Source organism: Nerophis lumbriciformis, linkage group LG01 (assembly GCF_033978685.3).
Source record: "Nerophis lumbriciformis linkage group LG01, RoL_Nlum_v2.1, whole genome shotgun sequence".
NCBI lineage: Eukaryota > Metazoa > Chordata > Actinopteri > Syngnathiformes > Syngnathidae > Nerophis > Nerophis lumbriciformis.
In genome coordinates, this window is record NC_084548.2 from 60455001 (window position 1) to 60479989 (window position 24989).

At 39.6% G+C, this 24989-nt stretch overlaps 1 protein-coding gene across 3 annotated transcripts in view; it reads right to left on the reverse strand.

The window, feature by feature from the left end:
- Positions 1-2841: 2841 nt before the first annotated feature.
- The window catches only part of tbc1d22b (TBC1 domain family, member 22B), a 53474-nt gene continuing 31326 nt past the window's right edge, over positions 2842-24989 (reverse strand). For all 3 annotated transcript variants that reach the window (XM_061923301.2, XM_061923293.2, XM_061923285.2), the window contains 10 exons: positions 23811-23978; positions 23663-23733; positions 23441-23569; positions 19960-20025; positions 19568-19682; positions 15598-15704; positions 15464-15539; positions 15195-15322; positions 12554-12649; positions 2842-8781 (listed from right to left, as the gene is read on the reverse strand). In XM_061923301.2, coding sequence (XP_061779285.2) covers positions 8653-8781; positions 12554-12649; positions 15195-15322; positions 15464-15539; positions 15598-15704; positions 19568-19682; positions 19960-20025; positions 23441-23569; positions 23663-23733; positions 23811-23978 — 1085 coding nt within the window. In that variant the 3' untranslated portion in view covers positions 2842-8652. The remainder of the gene's footprint in view (positions 8782-12553; positions 12650-15194; positions 15323-15463; positions 15540-15597; positions 15705-19567; positions 19683-19959; positions 20026-23440; positions 23570-23662; positions 23734-23810; positions 23979-24989) is intronic.

Consider the following 24989-nt stretch of genomic DNA (forward strand, 5'->3'; position numbering starts at 1 on the left):
TATGTGTGCATGAAAGGGCATTTTATGACTTTTCTTAATTTGATTACATGCTATAGTGTGATTTTATTGTCATCATTTTATTGCATGATTTTTGTATCCCTTTAATTTAGGTAGCCAGGGACTGCAGATGGTAATTAGCTATTTAGCTATAATCTGGTACAGAACATATCTGTCTTTGTGCTTAATGTTTCTGTGCATTGTCCCTTCAAATAAAGACTAAACAATAAACAATGATGATTAACTTGTGTGATGACTATTATGCTGATAGTATATATTTGTACCATGAATTGATTAACGTGGACCCCGACTTAAACAAGTTGAAAAACTTATTCGGGTGTTACCATTTAGTGGTCAATTGTACGGAATATGTACTGTACAGTGCAATCTATTAATACAAGTCTCAATCAATCAATCAAAGCACTTTCATGTCTTCCTTTGAGCGCTATTCCGCGCACCGGCCATGTCTTAGCAAGCAAGGTTATTTATGTTGTTGCTATCCTTCTTTGTGGGGACATTGTTGATTGTCATGTACCAAAAATTATTCCCGGGCGTGGCACTGCTGCTGCTCACTGCTCCCCTCACCTCCCAGGGGGTGAACAAGGGGATGGGTCAAATGCAGGGGACAAATTTCACCACATCTCGTGTGTGTGTGTGTGTGACAATCATTGGTACTTTAACTTTAACTTTGTGGACGCCGTAAGTTTTTGCTGTCGTCCAGCATTGTTTCTGTTTACTTTGTAGCCAGTTCAGTTTTACTTTAGTTTTGCATAGCCATTGCCTTTTCCTTTCCCTTTTGTTCATTTTTGGTTTAAGCATTACATACCTGTTTACCTGCACACTACCCGCTGTGGTCTGCATATTGGGATCACAACAAACCATCCTCGTCTCACCCGACACATTCCGACTTTTACAAAGCTATTAACTACCTGCTGACATGGAGTATTACGTGGTTACCCTGCTAAGTTTTACACAACACAGACACGAAGCAACGGCACATTATTTGCAGATCATAACTATTGATTTGCAAGAAATATTTTTTGGACCAATGAGGTGAAGTTGCATAATTTCCCCCGGCACAGTGGTTGAAAAACACTGATCTAGAGCACGAAACTCATTTTCGAGAAATGGACCATTGACATTAGCATGAATTGCAAACTTATTTAGATATTTATTCACGCAGTTTAACCATTTTTTTTAGCAACTTTATTTCAACAGTATGGTGCAAAATTTCACATACAAAACAAACCCACTCTTTCAAAATAGCATATGAACATAAACAAATATATTTTAATGAGTATTACAAATATGGACATGAAAATATATTTTTCATACAATGTACCAAGATTTAAAAAAAAAAAAACTACAATAAAACGAAAGAGGGGAAAAAAACGTGCTTTAAATAGAATGAAACCAAAAATAAATAATTATACCATACATTAAATTTTGCTTTGATTAAAATTGTGTTCATGTTTTTAGAATGCAGAAAGTTTTCATAGCATTTTGTTACATTTTGTTCGTCATTCGTGAGTTATTAATTTTTTATTTTTTTTCAAAATTAAATAAAAAATAATATAACATAAAAGTTTTTTGAAAATAACATCGTAGAAACATGGCCATTTCTAATTTGAAATACAGTTAATGTTTATTAGGTTAAGCCAAAAGTTAAGTTTAAACTTTTGTGAACCGTTGTTTAAAATACATATAGAAAAACTGCCGTCCGATGGGGAACGTCAGTGGACTTTTGGCGCATGCGCAAGCTGATCGGGTAGCGACACTAATGTGCGCAAGTCCAAGCGTTGTTGGAGTGACAGTCGGGGCGGCCAATCACATTTTAGCAAGAATCTGCAACGTCAATCAATGAACTTGTGGGCGGTGTAAGGAAACCAGGCTTTAACTTGAAGCGCTAACTATGCTTGGAACGCCCGTTTGTCACTTTGTCTTTGTGCTTGATCCGTTGACATGTAATAAAGTGTACTATTGCTTTAGGATGGTATAAAAATACAGGGGAACAAAACAATTGCTATACTGTAACTACAGTAGATAGCGCGCTTTCGAAACCCCGCTAATGACGTGCCTACACGGCGGCCATCTTAGTAGGGGCAACTTCCCCTTTAAGGCAATGCAATACAATGCGTTCTGTATTGAAAAAAATATATAACTTGCCTATTTACCCTTAAATTCTTATTAGGTTTACTTTGTCTACATACAAACATGTATTGATACAAGTACCACAGCTGCTCATATGTACAGTATCATTCAAAAGTTTATACACAATTTTAATAACAGAGTAACATGAAAATATGTGTAAACTTTTGACAGATACTTTACATTGTCAGCTTGTTTACGTTTTTATTTAGGACTTCTAGCACATCCAGACAAATGAATCAAGACCACGGAGACAATGTGATTGCCCAAAACAAAACATAGCAATCGTTTAATATAAACAAAAATAATGTACATTACAGTACTGTAACAATCAAATACTCCCTTTAAGGCTGAAGTAAGTCATTCTAACACAGCTTGTATTGGCCCAAAGCAACATTTGGCAAACATTGATTAAACAGCAACAACACACAATCAGGAACACCTCTTCTTTTAGGATATTGAGTTAATATTAAAACCAAACAATATGGAAAAAACAATACTTTGAAGAGAGGCATGAATGAAGCACTGAAATACTTTGCATTTCCCCCCCCCAAAAAATGGCTTAAAATAAACCATATATTCATGGATGACGAAACTCCATTTTTTTCTGGCTCAAATGAGATACAAAGGTGTAGTATTTATCGTCAGTATCTTATGTAAATGCTCAATAAGCAGCTACGCCTTGTTATGCATGTTAGAATAGCAAAACAAAATCCTCAACACTAATTTTGTTACCTAGCTGCCATACAATGTCAGGCCTTAGATGCAGCATGACAACACATGTCATTGACCTACATTAAAATTACCTACTCACATTTATGGAAACGCCAATACCAAAGTCTAGGATTGTCAACTCTTCCAAATGTAAATCTCACGTTAATACGGCACTTCCTCAAATCGCATTCGTTACTTCCGATCCAAGAACAATGCGAGTCGAGCAAGGAGATAAAAAGCAGGACTGAGGACAAAGCATTTATGTGTCACATGGTAAAAGACAGAAGTACATCTTCACAAAGGCATCGACCAATATACTGTACTCTTGAGCACGTACTCTGAAATACTCACCAGCGTCCTTTGGTACCGCGGAACGGATCGTTAAGTATGTCCGAGTGGTAAAATCATTCAAAAGCAATCAGGAGGACAGACACAAAGTTGCAGAGCATTGATCGAGATGAGCACTGCTTTCACAACGTTTTGCACAATCAATACTGTTGCAGCAAAAGTCATTTAGTCATACCAAGTAGGGGTGTCCCGATACAGCTTTTTCACTTCCGACTATTGTCCGATATCAATATCAGGGTAATATTAGCATCATTTGCAAGTATAAATTAATTTAAGTTGGTCCTAGGTGTGCTGTAGTAGTTAGGAAATAGTCTTTGCCATTAGGTCGAACGTGCCAGTTTTGTCTCTCGTTGAGTCCTACAAAGTGTTTATACTGCAAGTATTGTACTTATTACACATCAGCTGTTTGATTGTAAACGTACATATAAGTTGTAGTTTTCATTTGCAAATTCGGAGGTGTTGAAATCGCCATGTAAAATCACTAATGCTAATCAATAGCATGTAAACTGCATACCCAGTGTAAATTAGCATCGAGCTAGCGCACTGGTTTTAAATGTTGGAATGTCACAGAGAAGTTATTTTGTATCCCATGTAACTTATATTGACATACTGTACTTTATACTTCTGTACTTCCAGTTTTTAGTAGTGATGTGTGATTTTCTTTCCGATCCGATACCAAGTAAAATTCAGGCTGGTAATGGCGATACCAATCCGATACAGATACTTTGTGCAAATATACCGTGTCTGCTAAAATAACATATACCGTATTTTTCGGACTGGGTGCGACTTATACTCAGGAGCGACTTATGTGTGAAATGATTAACACATGACCGTAAAATATCAAATAATATTATTTAGCTCATTCACGTAAGAGACTAGACGTATAAGATTTTATGGGATTTAGCGATTAGGAGTGACTGATTGTTTGGTAAACGTATAGCATGTTCTATATGTTATAGTTATTTGAATGACTCTTACCATAATATGTTACGTTAACATACCAGGCACGTTCTCAGTTGGTTATTTATGCCTCATATAACAATCACTTATTCAGCCTGTTGTTCACTATTCTTTATTTATTTTAAATTGCCTTTCAAATATCTATTCTTGATGTTGGGCTTTATCAAATAAATTTCCCCCAAAAATGCGACTTATATATGTTTTTTTCCTTCTTTATTGTGCATTTTCAGCCGGTGCGACTATACTCCGGAGCGACTTATACTCCGAAAAATACGGTATATCTAAAAAAATAAACAACAGTAAAATTGATCATGTAATGACAAATAGCTGACATTTTCTAACTAATAATAATTTACTTTGTCTTTAAATATATCTAATATCTGTTTTACTTGACTTTTCAGAATGCGGTCCTTGGTAGACAAAGTTTAGACACACCTGATCTAAAAATATTAGCAGCTCTCAAAATTAAAATGAATTATATCTAAAACATAAACAAAGTTTAGTTAGTTCATTGAAAAATAAAATAATTTGAAAAATGACATGTAAAATGTAAACAAAAGAGAAAAAAAATCGGTGTGTAATGACAAAAAGCTGAAATGTTCTAATCAAATCTTACCCAATATTTGTTATTAGCATTTTTATTTTTAAATTAAAAAAAAATATCAATATGGGCACCGCATACTTGGCCCTTGGTGGAAAAAGTTTCAGCACCCCTGAACTAAAATATCAAAAGAATCAATATTTTGATTGAAAAATCAATAATATAGCATAAAGATCTGGTATCGGCAGTATCGATATTTCAGTGTCGATGCACACATCGCTAGTTTTAATGTTTTAAACACTCTCAAATGGAGATAATCTGGTATCTGTTTGCTAAAATTGCAGGAAGAGTCGTTAGCAGGAACAGAACAGGCTGCTTGTGTCGGAGTTCTTCTATCAGATGTTTGTTGATGCAGGCTGAAATGATCAGATACCAGTTTTATTGCTGGTATCGGACAAATATCTGATAACAATATTGAATCGGTACACCCCTCGTCATAACTATTCATTATTCTTCTGCGTATTGAATCATACATCAAAGGGTAACAAAAAAAATACAAAGTGCATTTAGGAATGCTAGATGTACCTTAAGTGAAATATTAAAATATATTTAATTTTATGATACAATGGCTTCTAAAGCTACATGAACCTGGTAGGTCATTTCTCCTCAACAAAAGGAGGCAATACAATTCACAAGTAAAGAGAAACTAAAACACTTTTAGCGAAGAGAAATGTAATGTCCACCTTTTTGCTCCTTTTAATACGCACACCTGAAACACACCATGAAATAACAGCATGAGATTCAAAAACTGTTGAGATTAGGTGGACCTTTGAAGCGGAGACGTTTGATTGGCCGATTCTAATTACAGCTAGCAAAATGTATCTGAAAGGGGGAGTTGGCTTTATTTTATATATAGAACAATTATCTTCAAGTACAGTCGTCCCATGCCATATGTGTGGCTTCACGACATTGCAGATCCAAATATAGACCGTAAATTCCGGACTCTAGGCCGCTACTTTTTTCTTACGCTTTGAACCCTGAGGCTTATGAAACGGTGCCCTAATTTATGGATTTTTCTTCGACGACGGCCATAAATCATGAACAGGTGTGTTACTGTTTGTGCTATTGCGCCATCTTTTGAACAAGTTCGCTCACAGCAGGTGCCGCCATGCTTCGGTGTTCTTTTTATTTAGTGCTTTCAACCTGAAGTAGAAGTGCCGTTTCGTCTCCGAGCCGTCCGTAGCGTTTCTGATCGAATGGATTCTTCATTCGTCACTTGAAGCAATGTTTGTAAGTTTTACAATATTACTAAAACTATTCTTACTTACTAAACCGTCTCATGTGTGATGTCTGTAGGAGTGTGTTCATGCATATTTGTACGTGCTAGCATAGTTTTTTGAAGCTAGCGTCGTAGAATTAGCTAATATGCTAACATGTTTACGAGTGTCTGTGTTCGTATTATTAACTTACAACGGCATTCTTTTTAAAGTGTTTGTTTCACAATTTCCTCACTAAATTCACCAAAATGTCACCGTGGAGTTATTGAGTGTGTTTAACTGATTGGAGAGCTAGCTTCCGCAGCTAGTGGGTCCATGACGATGACTTCTGTTTGGTTTGATCAGCCGTTTTACTGCCGCGTTACAGACATTGTTTGGAAATAATTAAGGTATGTAAATAAACATTTAATAAATATTTATGTGTAAATAACTCATTTCACAACGTAGATATCTGCGGATTATAGTCCAGTGCGGCTAATATATGGACAATATTTTTTCTTCTTCTAAAATTTAGTGGGTGCGATGCAGTCTATAGTCCGGAAAATAAGGCATATCTTTTAAAGCATTTTGTACATATTTGTTGCCTAAATCCAGTGTTTATATTAAGCCTTATTTATTTTATGTCTTATACATATTGGAGTGCAGTATTTGTCTTATTTTCTATTATTATTTTGTGGCGATCAATAAAGCTATTCACCAAGTGGCACTTAAGTTTCCGGGTTAAGGGTGAACAATGCTAACAAAATGGCGGCTATTCTTGGCGCTAACCTCACCGAGACTATAATTAGACCAACTTTGTGATGCAATTCATCTTCAACCCCTGCCTCATCAATAACACTGCTCCACATTGGTGAGCCTTGAGCAAAGTCAAAAGACGAGACAAAGCGGTACTGGCGCGCCACTTATTGCTAACAAGGCTGTTATTAGCACCAATGTGACAATGACAACGTGCTAACAACACGGAATGCTAACAACAGAGCTAATGGTCGTAGTTGCGATGATCGAGTTGACCAGGTTTTTACAAAATAATGTATGCCTGTGGTTTCAGCACATGAAGCCCAGTTCTAACTACTACTAATTACCATACTTGCCAAACCTCCCGATTTTCCCGGGAGACTCACGAATTTCAGTGCCCCTCCCGAAAATCTCCCGGGGCAAACATTCTCCCGATTTCCACCCGGACAACAGTATTGGGGGCGTGCCTTAAAGGCACTGCCTTTAGCGTCCTCTACAACCTGTCGTCACGGCCGCTTTTCCTCCATACAAACAGCGTGCCGGCCCAGTCACGTAATATATGCGGCTTTTACACACACATGAGTGAATGCCCTGTATACTTGATCAACAGCCATACAGGTCACACTGAGGGTGGCCGTATAAACAACTTTAACACTGTTACAAATATGCGCCACACTGTGAGCTCACACCAAGCAAGAATGACAAACACATTTCGGGAGAACATCCGCACCGTAACACAACATAAACACAACAGAACAAATACCCAGAATCCCTTGCAGCACCAACTCTTCCAGGACGCTACAATATACACCCCCGCTACCACCAAACCCTGCCCCCCCCATCTCCCGAATTCGGAGGTCTCGAGGTTGGCAAGTATGCTAATTACCCAGGATGTGATGAAGTATTTCCACGTAGTGGTCGTGTTGTAGTGGCCGGGGGACTGTCATAACAATGACACTTGAGTACCAGTGAGTACTGTAATCTACAGTAGAACACACTCAAGGTTAGTGTAAAGGTGACTATCCATCCATCCATCCATCCATCCATTTTCTACCGCTTATTCCCTTTGGAGTCGCGGGGGGCGCTGGAGCCTATCTCAGCTACAATCGGGCGGAAGGCGGGGTACACCCTGGACTAGTTGCCACCTCATCGCAGGGCCAACACAGATAGACAGACAACATTCACACTCACATCCACACACTAGGGCCAATTTAGTGTTGCCAATCAACTTATCCCCAGGTGCATGTTTTTGGAGGTGGGAGGAAGCCGGAGTACCCGGAGGGAACCCACGCAGTCACGGGGAGAACATGCAAACTCCACACAGAAAGATCCCGAGCCCGGGATTGAACCCAAGACTACTCAGGACGTAAAGGTGACTATATGAATGTTATTTAAACTTTAGAGGGCTGTGATTATGTTAAAAAAACATACTTAGAAAGTCATAAGGTTTATGCTCTAATGATGAAAATATTTACTAACAATAATCCTAATTGGTGTAAATTTGTTTACCACGGTCAGACCTGGAACCAATTAGCCACAATAGACAAGGGACGACTGTACTGTACATCAACATTTTCTACCTGTTAGGTAATGATTAATCCTTAAAACAGTAACCCCAAAACCCGTAAGAATAAAACGTGTCGATCATCTTCGATTTTGAATGATCAAGACATTCGTCGTCCCTTTAAAAAAGGACGAAAAGGTCTCCTGCGAAGACATTAGGACGGGAGAAACAATCAGTCGCATGACTGCAGCAAGATGGCGTAGGCGTGTGCTTTAAAGTCTAACAGTCCAGTGTTCAATAGCAAACGATGGAGATCTTTAAACACCGTGTGGACCTCCTTAGTCCAGTGTGAGGACGGTTTTAGATCAACACGTCAGTGTCTTTGAGGGGACGTCAGAGTCTAGTTGAATGTGCAGCGAACAGGACGTCTACCTCTTGTAGTGGCTGGGAGCGTCTGCAAACACGTACTTCAGTCTATAAGCTTCAGCCAGCAGGAGGCCCACTTCCTCATTGCCCCAGTGGATTGTGGGAAGGTTCTGCAGTAGTATCAGAAGGCCCTAAAGAGCAGAAGGAAAATAACGCTGAAAAGGTTCCGCGTGAAGTTCAATGTATTTTAGCGTCAGTATAAAATCATAAAAAAACGCTACATTTACTGAAGTAAATTTTGGATAATGTACTTTTAGGGCAACATACTTTTACTTAAAGGCCTACTGAAACCCACTACTACCGACCACGCAGTCTGATAGTTTATATATCAATGATGAAATCTTAACATTGCAACACATGCCAATACGGCCGGGTTAGCTTACTAAAGCGCAATTTTAAATTTCACACGAAATATCCTGCTGAAAACGTCTCGGTATGATGACGTCAGCGCGTGACGTCACGGATTGTGGAGGACATTTTGGGACAGCATGGTGGCCAGCTATTAAGTCGTCTGTTTTCATCGCAAAATTCCACAGTATTCTGGACATCTGTGTTGGTGAATCTTTTGCAATTTGTTCAATGAACAATGGAGACAGCAAGGAAGAAAGCTGTAGGTGGGAAGCGGTGTATTGCGGCCGACTGCAGCAAAACAAACACAGCCGGTGTTTCATTGTTTACATTCCCGGAAGATGACAGTCAAGCTTTACCATTGGCCTGTGGAGAACTGGGACAACAGAGACTCTTACCAGGAGGACTTTGAGTTGGATGTGCAGACACGGTACCGTGAGTACGCATGCAGCTGCGGCTTCCAAACATTTGATCGCTTGCCCGTACGTGCGTGCCGCTATGTGCATGTCACATACGTAACTTTGGGGACTTTGGGGGAATATATGTGCTGTATGAACTTTGGGGAGGTGAACGGTACTTTGGGCTGTGGGATTGAGTGTGTTGTGCAGGTGTTTGAGTTGTATTGGCGGGTTATATGGACGGGAGGGGGGAGGTGTTTGTTATGCGGGATTAATTTGTGGCATATTAAATATAAGCCCGGTTGTGTTGTGGTTAATAGAGTATATATATGTCTTGTGTTTATTTACTGTTTTAGTCATTCCCAGCTGAATATCAGGTCCCACCCGCCTCTAACAGCATCTTCCCTATCTGAATCGCTCCCACTGGCCTCTAGTCCTTCACTCTCACTTTCCTCATCCACAAATCTTTCATCCTCGCTCAAATTAATGGGGAAATTGTCGCTTTCTCGGTCCGAAACGCTCTCGCTGCTGGTGGCCATGATTGTAAACAATGTGCAGATGTGAGGAGCTCCACAACCTGTGACGTCACGCTACTCGTCTGCTACTTCCGGTACAGGCAAGGCTTTTTTATCAGCAACCAAAAGTTGCGAACTTTATCGTCGATGTTCTCTACTAAATCCTTTCAGCAAAAATATGGCAATATCGCGAAATGATCAAGTATGACACATAGAATGGACCTGCTATCCCCATTTAAATAAGAAAATCGCATTTCAGTAGGCCTTTCAGTAGGCCTTTCAGTATTTTTGAGAAGAAACACTACTGACTGGAGGACGAGGCGAAACATGTGACACACCGAGTGAGAACAAGCAGGAGCATATCAGAAGGCATGCTAATCGCTAAGCTAGCTTGGACCATGAGAAGAAATAAGTGAAGTGAAGTGAATTATATTTATATAGCGCTTTTCTCTAGTAACTCAAAGCGCTTTTACATAGTGAAACCCAAAATCTAAGTTACATTTAAACCAGTGTGGGTGGCACTGGGAGCAGGTGGGTAAAGTATCTTGCCCAAGGACACAACGGCAGTGACTCGGATGGCGAAGGCGGGGATCGAAACTGGAATCCTCAAGCTGCTGGCACGGCCACTCTACCAACCGAGCTATACCGCCCCGTGTAAATAAGTGCTTAGTAAAGTTTAAAAAGTGTAGATGGAAGCAGTTATTAACAGGAAGTGAACAAGTAGATCAATAAGAGTTCTAGAGAGGTTAATATAACGATGTCTGTTGCTGTGTAGCAACAAGGGGATGGGCGGATCCAGGGCCGGCCCGTGGCATAGGCCGTATAGGCAAATGCTAAGGGCGCCGTCCATCAGGGGGCGCCACGCCAGTGCCACAAATGTTGGAGAAAAAAAAAAGAAAAAAAAGTTGGTACTATTATTTCTAAATACAAAAAATAATCCCACGTTAATTAAAATGCAAAGTAAAGCCTATTTAATAGAAATATTATTTGTTACAACATTACGCCCCCCCGCACGGTGCGCCCCCTCCCTTCCCGTGTCATGACTCTTTTTGGACGTCACCACATCAAAAAATCAACACAAGATGTCAAAACGGCCAAAACTGTCAGGTGCCCAGGGAAGAAAAAATAGAAAAGAAGAAGAGGAGAAACGAGAAAAGACAGAGGTAGCAGGTAGGTAACGTTAGCCTACATGAAATTATTTGTCTGTTACAGAATGTGATAGTAACCTGGCTTTTTAGCATTAAGCTAATATGTTACATGATTCGGCAATTGCTAATCAATAAATAGCTAGTTCTGTTTTAACATCGGGTTAATATTGTGGAGGGGGCTAAATTGTTATGGAAAATAACGTTAGGTAATTACAGTACTCCCACCTTACATTCCTCAGGGACATTTGTATTAGATCTTTTAAGCAGGTGTTTTTTGTTTACATTGTTATTGCCTTCTGGTTAGCTAATGTTTGCCCCGCAGGTAATAGTCACTTTTCCACCCCTTTATATATTAGGTATAGTTGTAAGTTAAAAAAAAGGTCAAAGACAAAGCTATTCGGTTTCTTGTGAGTATATACACTTCACTGCCGATGTGGGGGGGGCGCCACCTAAAATCTTGCCTAGGGCGCCAGATTGGTTAGGGCCGGGCCTGGGCGGATCCATCCATGTATCTGTAGTGTCGATACCAAAGGTAGTATCAGTATCAGGGCTGCAACGATACATCAACTAAATCGATTCGTTCGATTCGAAAAAAGCTTCGATTTATGTTACTTTGATTAATTGTTTAGTAAATGTAACTAACAAAAATGATGAAACCCAGACCGAATAAAAGAAGGTAAAGCAAGATACAAGGTAAATTAAAGAAAAAGTTAAATATAAAAAGGTAAACAGCAGGTAATGAGGGGAAAAGAAGGTGAATTAAAAAAAAAAAAAAAAGGTAAGTAGAAGGTAGAAAAAAGGTAATAAAAGATAAATGGAAGGTAAATGAAGGTAAAAAAAAGAACAAGAAGGTGAATAGAAGGTAAATAGATATCGAAGGTATCGAAGTTTATGGTAACCAGAAAAATTTTTGTTTATTCTAACTATTTCCCCTGAAATACGCATTGAGACTATAAAGTGTGTTTTATCCGATTACTAAAGCAAACTAATCGATACAGCACTCGATAGCTGCAGCCCTAATCAGTATATGATCGACACAGATCAGATCAATATTGTTATTTTTACAATTAAAAAAAAGTGTTGTTTTTGTTCACAGATACAATCTGAGGGAATAACTCCCTGGACACAGGAGGACCTCGAGGACAAAAAAAAAGTATTTAAAAGAGTAGCAGATAGGAGTTTTTACTTTTGTTTAGTTATTGTGTACTATATATTTGTTTTGGTAAAACAATTGTATGTAATCAAATAGAATAAGGATGTAGTTAAAATATTGTGTTGATATTGTTACACCGTCAACAGCACTCAGCATAAATACATAAAATATTTACAGTTAATACATGTGATCGGTATCGGCCGACCTCACTCATGGATGATTGTATGGAAATCGGCAGCAAGAAACTCTGATCCCAAGTTTTTACGATTTAGAAATTTAGGCGACACTTATTTCAAGTTTTATAATTTTTAAGTATGGTGGAAAATAAAAAAGAAGCATACCTGGAAGTCAATCATGGAGAGGATTTCTTTGCGCCACTCAATGAGGAACGCAGCGCAGACGTACAAGTGAAAGTGGGAGAATCCTTCGGATTCAGCCTAGGATAAGACAAAGTGAAGAGGATAAACACACATTTAACATTTAAATTCAACATAGCGACATAAAAATGTACTGAACATATTAAGACCGCCACAAGTAAAACATTGTTCTAATGTTTTTTTTGTTTTGTTTTTTTTGCGATACAGTAATGTGCTGCTGTTTCTTGGCAATGCACAAAACTCCATCATCCATCCATCAATCCATTTTCTACCGCATCATTTCACATAAAAATAGAGTTTGACATTTAAACAACAGGCGTCTATAGTTCGTCAGCACAGACTGCAGAGCAGCAGACTGGTTAGTAGTAAAAAGTTAGCATCAATATTAAGTTCGACAGAATTTGGTGAATATATGTCTCGGTAGAAATGCATTTGCTGCCGTCTGTCAATTTTGTTACGTTAAAATCTAAGTTGTTAAATGTTTGCACAAGCTTACCGTGATTGCAATGCTAGTTTCCATTAGCCTGTCAATGAGGCCGTCCATTGTATATTAGCATTAAGCTAATATACAATGGAATTTCAGTTTATAGCAGGATTCTTACAAACATGTGCACTTTATGTGAAAATGAAATGTACTTTCCTATGTGTGCTTAGTTTTATAGACATTTAATTGTGGGGGATATCAATCAACTCTAATTTATAGGACTGTTTACACATCTGCCAAATAAATTACAGCATTTAGAGAGGGCAGAATACTATGTCAATAAACCAGGGGTGTTACATTGTAATTGAAAAAACCCTCAAAACAATATAATCTAACGTAGATATGTTGATACTATTTACTAAAAAACGTATATGTAAAACCTATTAGCATTTAGAAATGAAAATACAAAACCCAAAACTAGCGAAGTTGGCACGTTGTGTAAATTGTAAATAAAAACAGAATACAATGATTTGCAAATCCTTTTCAACCCATATTCAATTGAATAGACTGCAAAGACAAGATATTTAACGTTCTAACTGGAAAACTTTGTTATTTTATGCAAATATTGGCTCATTTGAAATTTGATGCCTGTATTATGTTTCAAAAAAGCTGGCAAAAGTGGCGAAAGAGACTGAAAAAATTGAGGAATGCTCATCAAACACTTATTTGGAACATCACACAGGTGAACAGGCTAATTGGGAACAGGTGGGTGCCATGATTGAGTATAAAAGCAGCTTCCAAGAAATGCTCAGTCATTCTCAAACGAGGATGGGGCGAGGGTCACCACTTTGTGAACAAATGCGTGAGCAAATTGTCCAACAGTTTAAGAACAACATTTCTCAACGAGCTATTGCAAGGAATTTAGGGATTTCACCATCTACGGTCCGTAATATCATCAAAAGGTTTAGAGAATCTAGCGAAATCACTGCACGTAAGCGGCAATGCTCGAGACCTTCGATCCCTCAGGCCGTACTGCATCAAAAAAACGACGTCAGTGTGCAAATGATATCACCACATGGACTCAGGAACATTTCAGAAAACCACTGTCAGTAACTACAGTTGGTCGCTACATCGGTAAATGCAAGTTACAACTCTACTATACAAAGCGAAAGCCATATATCAACAACACCCAGAAATGCCGCCGGCTTCGCTGGGCCCGAGCTCATCTAAGATGGACTGATGCAAAGTGTAAAAGTGTTCTGTGGTCCGACGAGTCCCAATTTCAAATTGTTTTTGGAAACTGAACGTCGTGTCCTCCGGACAAAAGAGGAAAAGAACCATTCGGACTGTTATAGGCGTTCAAAAGCCAGCATCTGTGATGGTATGGGGGTGTATTAGTGCCCAAGGCATGGGTAACTTACATATCTGTGAAGGCACCATTAATGCTGAAAGGTGCATAGAGGTTTTGGAGCAACATATGTTGCCATCCAAGCGACGTCTTTTTCATGGATGCCCCTGCTTATTCCAGCAAAACAATGCCAAGCCACATTCTGCACGTGTTACAACAGCGTGGCTTCATAGTAAAATAGTGCGGGTACTAGACTGGCCTGCCTGTAGTCCAGACCTGTCTCCCATTGAAAATGTGTGACGCAATATGAAGCCTAAAATACCACAATGGAGACCACGGGCTGTTAAACAACTTAAGCTGTACATCAAGCAAGAATGGGAAAGAATTCCACCTGAAAAGCTTAAAAAATTGGTCTCCTCAGTTCCCAGACGTTTACTGAGTGTTGTTAAAAGGAAAGGCCATGTAACACAGTGAAAAAAATGCCCCCGTCAACTTTTTTTGCAATGTGTTGCTGCCATTAAATTCAAAGTTTATGATTATTTGCAAAAAAAAAAAAAGTTTCTCAGTTCGAACATTAAATATCTTTTCTTTGCAGTCTATTCAATTGAATATAAGTCGAAAAGGACTTGCAAACCATTGTATTCCGTTTTTATTTAGAAATTACACAACGTGCCAACGTCACTGGTTTTGTACATTCGTCATAGCCAATTATATGTTAGTGTTCTTTTGACAGTGTTCTGGCCACGCCCCCGCCGTCACAAACTGATTGGCGGTCTGTGGTTACTGCTGAACAGTGTACATTCTTGGCCAATGGAAGGTGCGGCATACTCCACCTGGTAGGTGTCCCACAGACGGATGGTGCAACGCAGTGGAAGTTCCCTCATCAACAGATTGTTCATCCAGCGGAAGGCAAACTGTAAATACTCCACCTCATACTTTTTGAAATGATTGTGAATGTCCTCTGAAAACAGAAACAACAGTGAGTTCAAATGGCGTTCCTTCACTTTCTGCCTGAAAGAGCTTGTGAACCAAGAATGAAAAAAAGGATGACAGGAGGATTCAGGTTTTATTGTGGTTGGCGGATGACGAAGGAGAGACTCACCATCAATTCGGCTGACAAGCTCCTCCAAAGCTTTGACTTTGTTCTGGATTCCCGGCTGAGCAAAGGTGTAGTTGTCCTAAAAACGACAGCAGCTTCACAAACCAAGCACATTTGAGGAAAACAAGCGTGCAGACCTGTATTCCATCCAGCAGCTTGCTCATGCACCAGAAGCTGTCCGCTTCGATGTTTCTTTGCGTGTCCAGAGGCAGGGCAGCGACCTCAAAGTTCTCCATGTCCTCCACTGGAAGAACCGATAACAACTCATTCACTACGTTTCCATACACTAAATTAGTCTGATTTCTCAAATAGTTTTTTTTTGTTGTATTTTCACACCTCTGTGTAGGGTTGTATGGTATACCGGTAGTAGTATAGTACCGCGATACTAATGAATCATATTCTGTATTATACCGCCTCTAAAAAGTGCCAGTCCTCGCCCCCTTTTTTTTAATGGTCAAGAGCACGTCATGACATTGCTGGTTTTCCGAGCAGAGGAGCATATTCGGCAGCGCACACACACAGAGTACTTACAAACCCCGTTTCCATATGAGTTGGGAAATTGTGTTAGATGTAAATATAAACAGAATACAATGATTTGCAAATCCTTTTCAACCCATATTCAATTGAATGCACTACAAAGACAAGATATTTGATGTTCAAACTCATAAACTTTATTTTTTTTTGCAAATAATTAACTTAGAATTTCATGGCTGCAACACGTGCCAAAGTAGTTGGGAAAGGGCATGTTCACCACTGTGTTACATGGCCTTTCCTTTTAAGAACACTCAGTAAACATTTGGGAACTGAGGAGACACATTTTTTAAGCTTCTCAGGTGGAATTCTTTCCCATTCTTGCTTGATGTACAGCTTAAGTTGTTCAACAGTCCGGGGGTCTCCATTGTGGTATTTTAGGCTTCATAATGCACCACACATTTTCAATGGGAGACAGGTCTGGACTACAGGCAGGCCAGTCTAGTACCCGCACTCTTTTACTATGAAGCCACGTTGATGTAACACGTGGCTTGGCATTGTCTTGCTGAAATAAGCAGGGGCGTCCATGGTAACGTTGCTTGGATGGCAACATATGTTGCTCCAAAACCTGTATGTACCTTTCAGCATTAATGGCGCCTTCACAGATGTGTAAGTTACCCATGTCTTGGGCACTAATACACCCCCATACCATCACAGATAAGGGCTTTTCAACTTTGCGCCTATAACAATCCGGATGGTTCTTTTCCTCTTTGGTCCGGAGGACACGACATCCACAGTTTCCAAAAACAATTTGAAATGTGGACTCGTCAGAACACTTTTCCACTTTGTATCAGTCTATCATAGATGAGCTCAGGCCCAGCGAAGCTGACGGCGTTTCTGGGTGTTGTTGATAAACGGTTTTCGCCTTGCATAGGAGAGTTTTAACTTGCATTTGCACATGTAGCGACCAACTGTAGTTACTGACAGTGGGTTTCTGAAGTGTTCCTGAGCCCATTTGGTGATATCCTTTACACATTGATGTCGCTTGTTGATGCAGTACAGCCTGAGGGATCGAAAGTCACGGGCTTAGCTGCTTACGTGCAGTGATTTCTCCAGATTCTCTGAACCCTTTGATGACATTACGGACCATAGACGGTGAAATGCCTAAATTCCTTGCAATAGCTGGTTGAGAAAGGTTTTTCTTAAACTGTTCAACAATTTGCTTACGCATTTGTTGACAAAGTGGTGACCCTCGACCCATCCTTGTTTGTGAATGACTGAGCATTTCATGGAATCTACTTTTAAACCCAATCATGGCACCCACCTGTTCGATGTTCCAAAAAAGTGTTTGATGAGCATTCCTCAACTTTATCAGTATTTATTGCCACCTTTCCCAACTTCTCTGTCACGTGTTGCTGGCATCAAATTCTAAAGTTAATGATTATTTGCAAAAAAAAAAAAGTTTATCAGTTTGAACATCAAATATGTTGTCTTTGTAGCATATTCAACTGAATATGGGTTGAAAATGATTTGCAAATCATTGTATTCCGTTTATATTTACATCGAACACAATTTCCCAACTCATATGGAAACGGGGTTTGTACATTCTGGGTGTCTCATTCAGTAAAAAAATTTAACATTTCATTCTGTTTTTTAAGGCGGTCTGTCATAACGTTTTTAGCATTCAAATCAGACATTATTGTGAGGTTTTGTATTAGTGTTCCTAAAAATAGATAAACCAGCTCCCAGACACATTTTTTCCTCTAAACTGCATTAGAGAATCGATAATTTTTCCCATCTCTACTCGAGACCGATACAAATTGAGGTGCAACAGGTCATTGACAATTGTCGACAGCAGTCACTCGGAATTCTACGGTTGGAAGCGAGTCAGCACGGCCACTCGCAACAACATCGCAGGTGAAAACATGTCAAGTGTGGGGACATTTCACCCTAACCTTGTTCAAGACACGGATGCCTTGCTCATTCTGCAGAGCGGACGTTGTTATTTTATGGCAGTACATCTGTGGTACGGAAACATTCAAAGCGGAGGCATGACGTCGGACATCTGGAGGATGCCATCTCAACTCGGTAAGATAGTTAGCTTGTTACCTCATACTTGCCAACCTTGAGACCTCCGATTTTGGGAGGTGGGGGGTGGGGGGTGTGGGGCGGGGGGCGTGGTTAAGATATATATATATATATATATATATATATATATAAGAAATACTTGACTTTCAGTGAATTCTAGCTATATATATATTTTATTACATACATATATATATATATATAAATAAATAAATAAATAAAATAAATACTTGAATTTCAGTGTTCATTTATTTACACATATACACACACATAACACTCATCTACTCATTGTTGAGTTACGGGTTGAATTGTCCATCCTTGTTCTATTCTCTGTCACTATTTCAGAACACACACATTATACAAATATACATTTTAAAATCAATAAGAAAACGGGAGCTCTAATTTGGGAGTCTGAATTAGGATCAGAAGTTCCTATATAATCATTGCGCACTCACGTCGCCTTTTTGTATTGATTACTGCAGCTGTGCACTGGATTCATTCACAAATACAAACTACAACTCACAAACACTTTAGAGTTAGGCTCCACCGTCAGAATGTGTACTTAAACTTATAAAGATCACATGGATATTATTCAGTGAGTTGATTCACCAAAACTAACCTGTTTTACAGGAGGAAAAAGCACACAGGACGTTTCAATTGTTCACAGACTGGTCGCGCTCATCAGAATGACAAGACACTTCCGGTCTGCAGGTGATAGCATTCAATTGGGAAGAAACGCCCTACTGCCCCCTACTGACCAATGTGAATACTGATAAATGTGTAATGACAGCTCCAAAAACGAATTCAAACCACAAAATAAAATAAATAAATCAACACAAAAATGTGACACATTATGGGTGGGTCACATATGCATGTACAGTAGATGGCAGTATTGCCCTGTTTAAAAGTGTCACAACATTGCTGTTTACGGCAGACGAACTGCTTTACGGTAGACGAAAACTTGACTGCTGTTGTTGTGTGTTGTTACCGCGCTGGGAGGACGTTAATGAAACTGCCTAACAATAAACCTACATAAGAAACCAAGAACTCGCCCTCGATCATTAGCTGTTTATATTGTGGGAAAGCGGACATGTGAACAGGCTGTCAACACGTCACTCAGGTCCGCATGGAGATGGAGGCCACGCCGCCTCCATCTCCGCCTCAATTTCGGGAGATTTTCGGGAGAAAATATGTCCCGGGAGGTTTTCGGGAGAGGCGCTGAATTTCGGGAGTCTTGGCAAGTATGTGTTACCTTGCTAGCTAGCTAACAAGTGTGAGACCAAGTGTGGATTTAACTATCATTTTAGCCAAGGTGCACCAGCTAAACTTTGTCTAAATCAATTCAAGCACAATCTGAAATTTTAGTTATAAAAAATTTGCCTCATCGGAGTGTTTTCATTTATCTGAGCTTATCGGATTTAATGGTATGTTGTCATAATTCCTCGATAATTATCTGTGGGATATTTATCGTGCACCCCTAACAGAAAAAACGAGGGGCAGAGGTAGGAAAGCACAACAATCAGTGGGCAGATTTTCCTCCTGGCAACTTACTGACAAACTCGGAGAGAAAGACAACAAAGAAGGGTGTGACCAGATCATTGATTCCTTGGACATAACCACTGGCCGGGTGTCGAATTGCCCAGATGAAGAGAATACGCTCAAACACCTGAAGGCAAGAGAGGTGACAAAACTACCTGTAGAAAGATCCTGATAAAGTTCTGGTCAAACGTACGAAAGAATGTGTTAAACAACAGTAATCACATTTACAGCAGCTGACGCATACTTGAAGACTAATGGGATTCTAGTATGAAGCTTTTGAGGGCAAAGAAATCTAAAGCCCAAAACCACATTTTTAGAAGTTCTGTATTAAAGATGGCGTATGTCACATGTTTGCTCACAATGAAGGGTCAGAGAAGGTATTTTATTGCTTATTCAGCGGTTACCTCTTGCACAACAGGCTGCTGGAACAATGGAATGAGAGGGTTGGTCCTTGGAATGTCGATGTGAATCTACAGAAAGGAGACAAATTGATGTCCAGACTTCTATTTTATGTCTTAGCACAGTGGTACCCCGCAATACGAGTCCCTCGTTCTTCGGGATATGAGCTGTCTCTCTGCTATTTGCGATGCTCGGGTGTCACGAGCCCTCCCACCACTAGTTGGTGTAGTCAATGTCATAGTCAACTGTAATATCCAACAAACACATCCGCTCTTATTCGCGAGCATTAGTTTCTAGCCAGAGATGGACATACAGTCATGGCCAAAAATATTGGCACCCCTGCATTTCTCCCAGAAAATTGTTAAAATTACAAATGCTTTGGTATTAACGTGTTTATTTATTTTGTTTGCATTGGAACAACACCCACCCCCTCAAAAAAACAAATCTGATATTTTACACAGAACTCCAAAAATGGACTGGACACAATTATTGGCACCCTCAACTTAATATTTTGTAGCACACCCTTTGGAAAAAAAATAACTGAAATGAATCGCTTCCTGTAACCCTCAATGAGTTTCTTACACCTTGCTACTGGAATTTTGGACCACTCTTCTTTTGTAAACTGCTTCAGGTCTCTCAGATTTGAAGGGTGCATTCTCCTTACTGCTGTTTTTTTTAGATCTCTCCACAGATGTTCTATAGGATTTACATCTGGACTCTTTGATGGCCACTTCAGGACTCTCCAGCGCTTTGTCTAATGCCATTTTTGCGTGCTTTTTGAAGTATGCTTTGGGTCGTTGTCCTGCTGGAAGACTCATGACCTCTGACGGAGACCCAGCTTTCTGACACCGGGCCCTACATTATGCCCCAAAATTATTTGGTAGTCCTCAGATTTCATGATGCCATGCACACAGTCAAAGCATCCGGTACCAGAAGCAGCAAAGCAACCTCAAAACATCAGTGAACCTCCACCATGTTTGACTGTAGGTGTGGTGTTCTTTTCTTTGAAGGCCTCATTTTGTTTTCTGTAAACTGTGTGATGATGTGCTTTACCAAAAAGCTTCACTTTAGTCTCATCTGTCCACAGGATGTTCTCCCTGTAGGATTTTGGCTTCCTCAGGTAAGTTTTTGCAAACTCCAGTCTTGCTTTTTTGCCTGGGTCTCCTACCATAGCATCCCTTTTCATTGAGATGGCGACGGATAGTGCGAGCTGACACTATTGTACCCTGTCTGCAGGTCAGCTTGAATTTGTTTGGAAGTGGATCGAGGTTCTTTATCCACAATTCTAACAATCCTTCGTTGCAGTCTTTCATCAATATTTATCTTCAATCCACGTCCAGGTAGGTTAGCTACAGTGCCATAGGCTTTAAAGTTCTTGATGACATTGCGCACAGTAGACACATGAACGTTTAGATCTCTGGAGATGAACTTGTAGCCTTGAGATTGTCCATGCTTTTCCACAATCTTGGTTCTCAAATCTTCTGAGAGTTCATTGTTCTTCTTTTCTTTTCTCCATGCCCCGTGTGGTACACACAACACAAAGGTTGAGTCAACTTTTCTCCATTTGAACTGGCTGCAAGTGTGATTTCTATATCGCCAGCACCTGTTACTTGCTACAGGTGAGTTTAATTACAAATTAAAGAAGCATCACATCCTTAGAATACAAATATTTCTTACAATTTTGAAATTTGTCCAGTCCATTTTTAAGTTAAAGTTAAAGTACCAATGATTGTCACACACACACTAGGTGTGGTGAAATGTGTCCTCTGCATTTGACCCATCCCCTTGTTCACCCCCTGGGAGGTAAGGGGAGCAGTGAGCAGCAGCGGTGGCCGCGCCCGGGAATCATTTTGGTGATTTTACCCCCGATTGCAACCCTTGATGCTGAGTGCCAAGCAGGGTGGTAATGGGTCCCATTTTTATAGTCTTTGGTATGACTCGGCGGGGGTTTGAACTCACAACCTACCGATTTCAGGGCGGACACTCTAACCACTAGGCCACTGAGTAGGTTCTGTAGAGTTTGGAGTTCTGTGTAAAATATCAGATTTGGCTTTCTTTTTTTGGGGAGGTGTTGTGTTGTTCCAATGCAAACAAAAGAAATAAACATGTGAATAGCAAAGCATTTGTAATTTCAATAATTTTCTGGGAGAAGTGGTGCATTATCTGACAGAAATGGAGGGGTGCCAATATTTGTGGCCATGACTGTAACTTTGTTTTTCCAAGCACTGGAAGGAGGAAGGTGAGTGTGAAAGGAGAAGAAGAGGGATTCATTGAATTAAAGAAATAAATAATCAAACACATGACAGTGTGTAGGGTCAGTGTATGCTTTGGTCATTGCATTTTCCTTTCCATTTGGAGAATTGAAAATAAAACAAAAAAACCAAAGGATTAGAATTTTATTTTGAGATACAAAAAAAAAATTAATTGTAAAAACAAAAACCTATTTTTGAGTTGAAAAACGACAACTACAACTTTAAAAGACAGTATCATTTTCTTTTTAAATTCATAACAAAAATTAAAATGACCAGTCAGCAAAAACAAAAAAAAACGGACCAAAAACAGATGTTTTCTCATATTCCGACACCGGAAGCGGAAGTTACTATCGGATTGGCTTCTTGGGAAAAAAAACTGTGTAGTGCTTAATATTGTGTTTGTATACAAAATAATATATGATTGATCATTGATCATTGATCATCTGGTCTTTCTGAAAAGACACATCACAAAACTGTTTTTTCCTATAGGGCAATCTTGTATTTAAATATTACCTTCGGTCCGTGTCAGAATAAGAAAAAACATGCTTTTTTGTCCGTTTTGTTTTTTTAAATTTCGGTATAAAAAATATGTAATGAAAGTCAAACTGTTTCTTGGATCCAGTTATTGCTCTTCGAAACCGAAGAAAAGAAATTCAGTTGTCGCCTTTTTCAGTATTTTTCAGTTTAATTTTTTGTATTGCAAAACGCAATTCTGATAAACAAATTTTCATTTTGTTTTTTAATTCTCATTCATGATACAAAGATTGAATGACCAAAACATACGCCGAGCGTGAGGCTAGCCAACTCTGTGAAGCAGTTGGAGCAAGCTCTGCTCGTCTGCACCATGCCGTGCAGAACGAGTCCATGACGTGAGCCAAGGATTTTAAAATAATATCTAACCATTTATCCATGAAAATATGGTGAAGCTGCTGATGGTGTGTTTGACAGAGACCATAAAAGTCCACTCTCCAAGGTGTATATTATTTGATTCCTCCACAAAACTACTGTACTTGTTTCTGCTACATTAACTTAAAGTTATTTTTACTTTTTGAAAGGCATGTTGAAATTGCGATGTTTTAGTGTGCCAAGCACCGATTAAATTAATTTGACCTAATTTCAAGGAGCGACGCTGTTACGCAATACGAGTCGCTGCATCATAGAATGAACTAAACCCGCATCCCGAGGTGCCACTGCATTTGTTTTTTTGTTAACTACGCGTAGTCTGTAAAATCACCTGTCGGTACGTGTCTTTGTAGTGCTCATCTGTTCTGGAGTGGTAATATTGTACGATGAAGCCAAAGTATTCCTCCCGCTTCCTTTTCAGCACCAGCTCACGGCGCTCCTTGTTGGCCGGCAGGTAACCCTGTTGGAGAGCGGAGAGCAGCGCTAAAGGCAACATGGACTGAGTTGGAATAAAATATGCAACAACTTCACAACCGCCGGTGATGAAACTTACAGAAAGTAGCCTCCATGTGATTGGACGGACCTCCCTGGGTATACCTGACCAGCTGTGCTTACGGAGCTCCTCTGAAAGCCATAACAACATACACTGTGAGCACCGTCACTGCTAACACTACCGAATGTTGGTGTGCGCCGTGTCCTACCTAGGTCAGTGTTGGCACTAGCGAGCAGCTGCCGGAATTTGTCCAGTCGGCTCTTCTCCCTCACCGTCATGGGAGGGGCTCCCGATGCGTTCTGGTCCGAAATGCGCGCCACAAGCGGGATAATGGGTCGAACCGGGAGAGACTGCTGTTTCTGCAGCGTGGAGCGAACTGTGGAAGAACGGAGGAGCAAATTGGGAACGTCATTGGGCTAAACTGTAATGATGTGCTATCAGAGAGCATGTGAGAAGCATGGCATTGGGAGCAAAGTCAACTTCATACACTCATTCACTATTTAGATTTCGATAAAACTATCTATTGCAATATGCAAAAAACGCTTTCAATAAAATGTTCAATATTTATTTTTCTTCTTAATCAGAAGAAAGCGGAAGTAGCGAAACAAGGTTGGTTGCATGAACAAAAGCACTCTGGTAACCGAGCAACGCAGGAAGTGATCACTGATCAATGGGAGTGACACGCTAACAGCCAATCAGGTGACAGTATCAACTATCATGTTTGGTTGATTCTTTGCACGGAGTGAGCAGTGGGAGTCAAAATTAGAAAAGAGCAGATAAAGGTTTCTTTCAAGTATATATGATAGTATATATCTGTATCATGAATCAATTTAAGTGGACCCCGACTAAAACAAGTTGAAAAACTTATTCGGGTGTTACCATTTAGTGGTCAATTGTACGGAATATGTACTTCACTGTGCAACCTACTAATAAAAGTCTCAATCAATCAATCAATCCTAGAAGGAATGGCTAAGCTTGCATGCATGCGCACACACACACTCACCTAACGGGACGACACAAGAAGCTAACCGCTAAAGCTTCAGTATAAAGTAGGGAAGATCCATCAAGATGTCGATACTATCGCTACCTAGTATAGTATCGGTATATAAACGATAATAAAGATATTTCACTGATAGTTTTCATTTTCTTGTTTTTAATATTTCTTGTTTTTATTTTCACACAATCATATTTTGGTGTTTTTTGTTATTGTTCACAAAGTGAGGAAGTAAATCTCCGATACAGGAAGGCTTTGAGGGCAAACCCAAATGATTTAAATAGGAGCCAATACAAGTTTGTGTTTACTTATTGTGCACTAGTCACTTTATTTTGTTAAAAAAATATGTGTAACATTAAATACCTCACATTTATTACATAATCGTATAGGGCT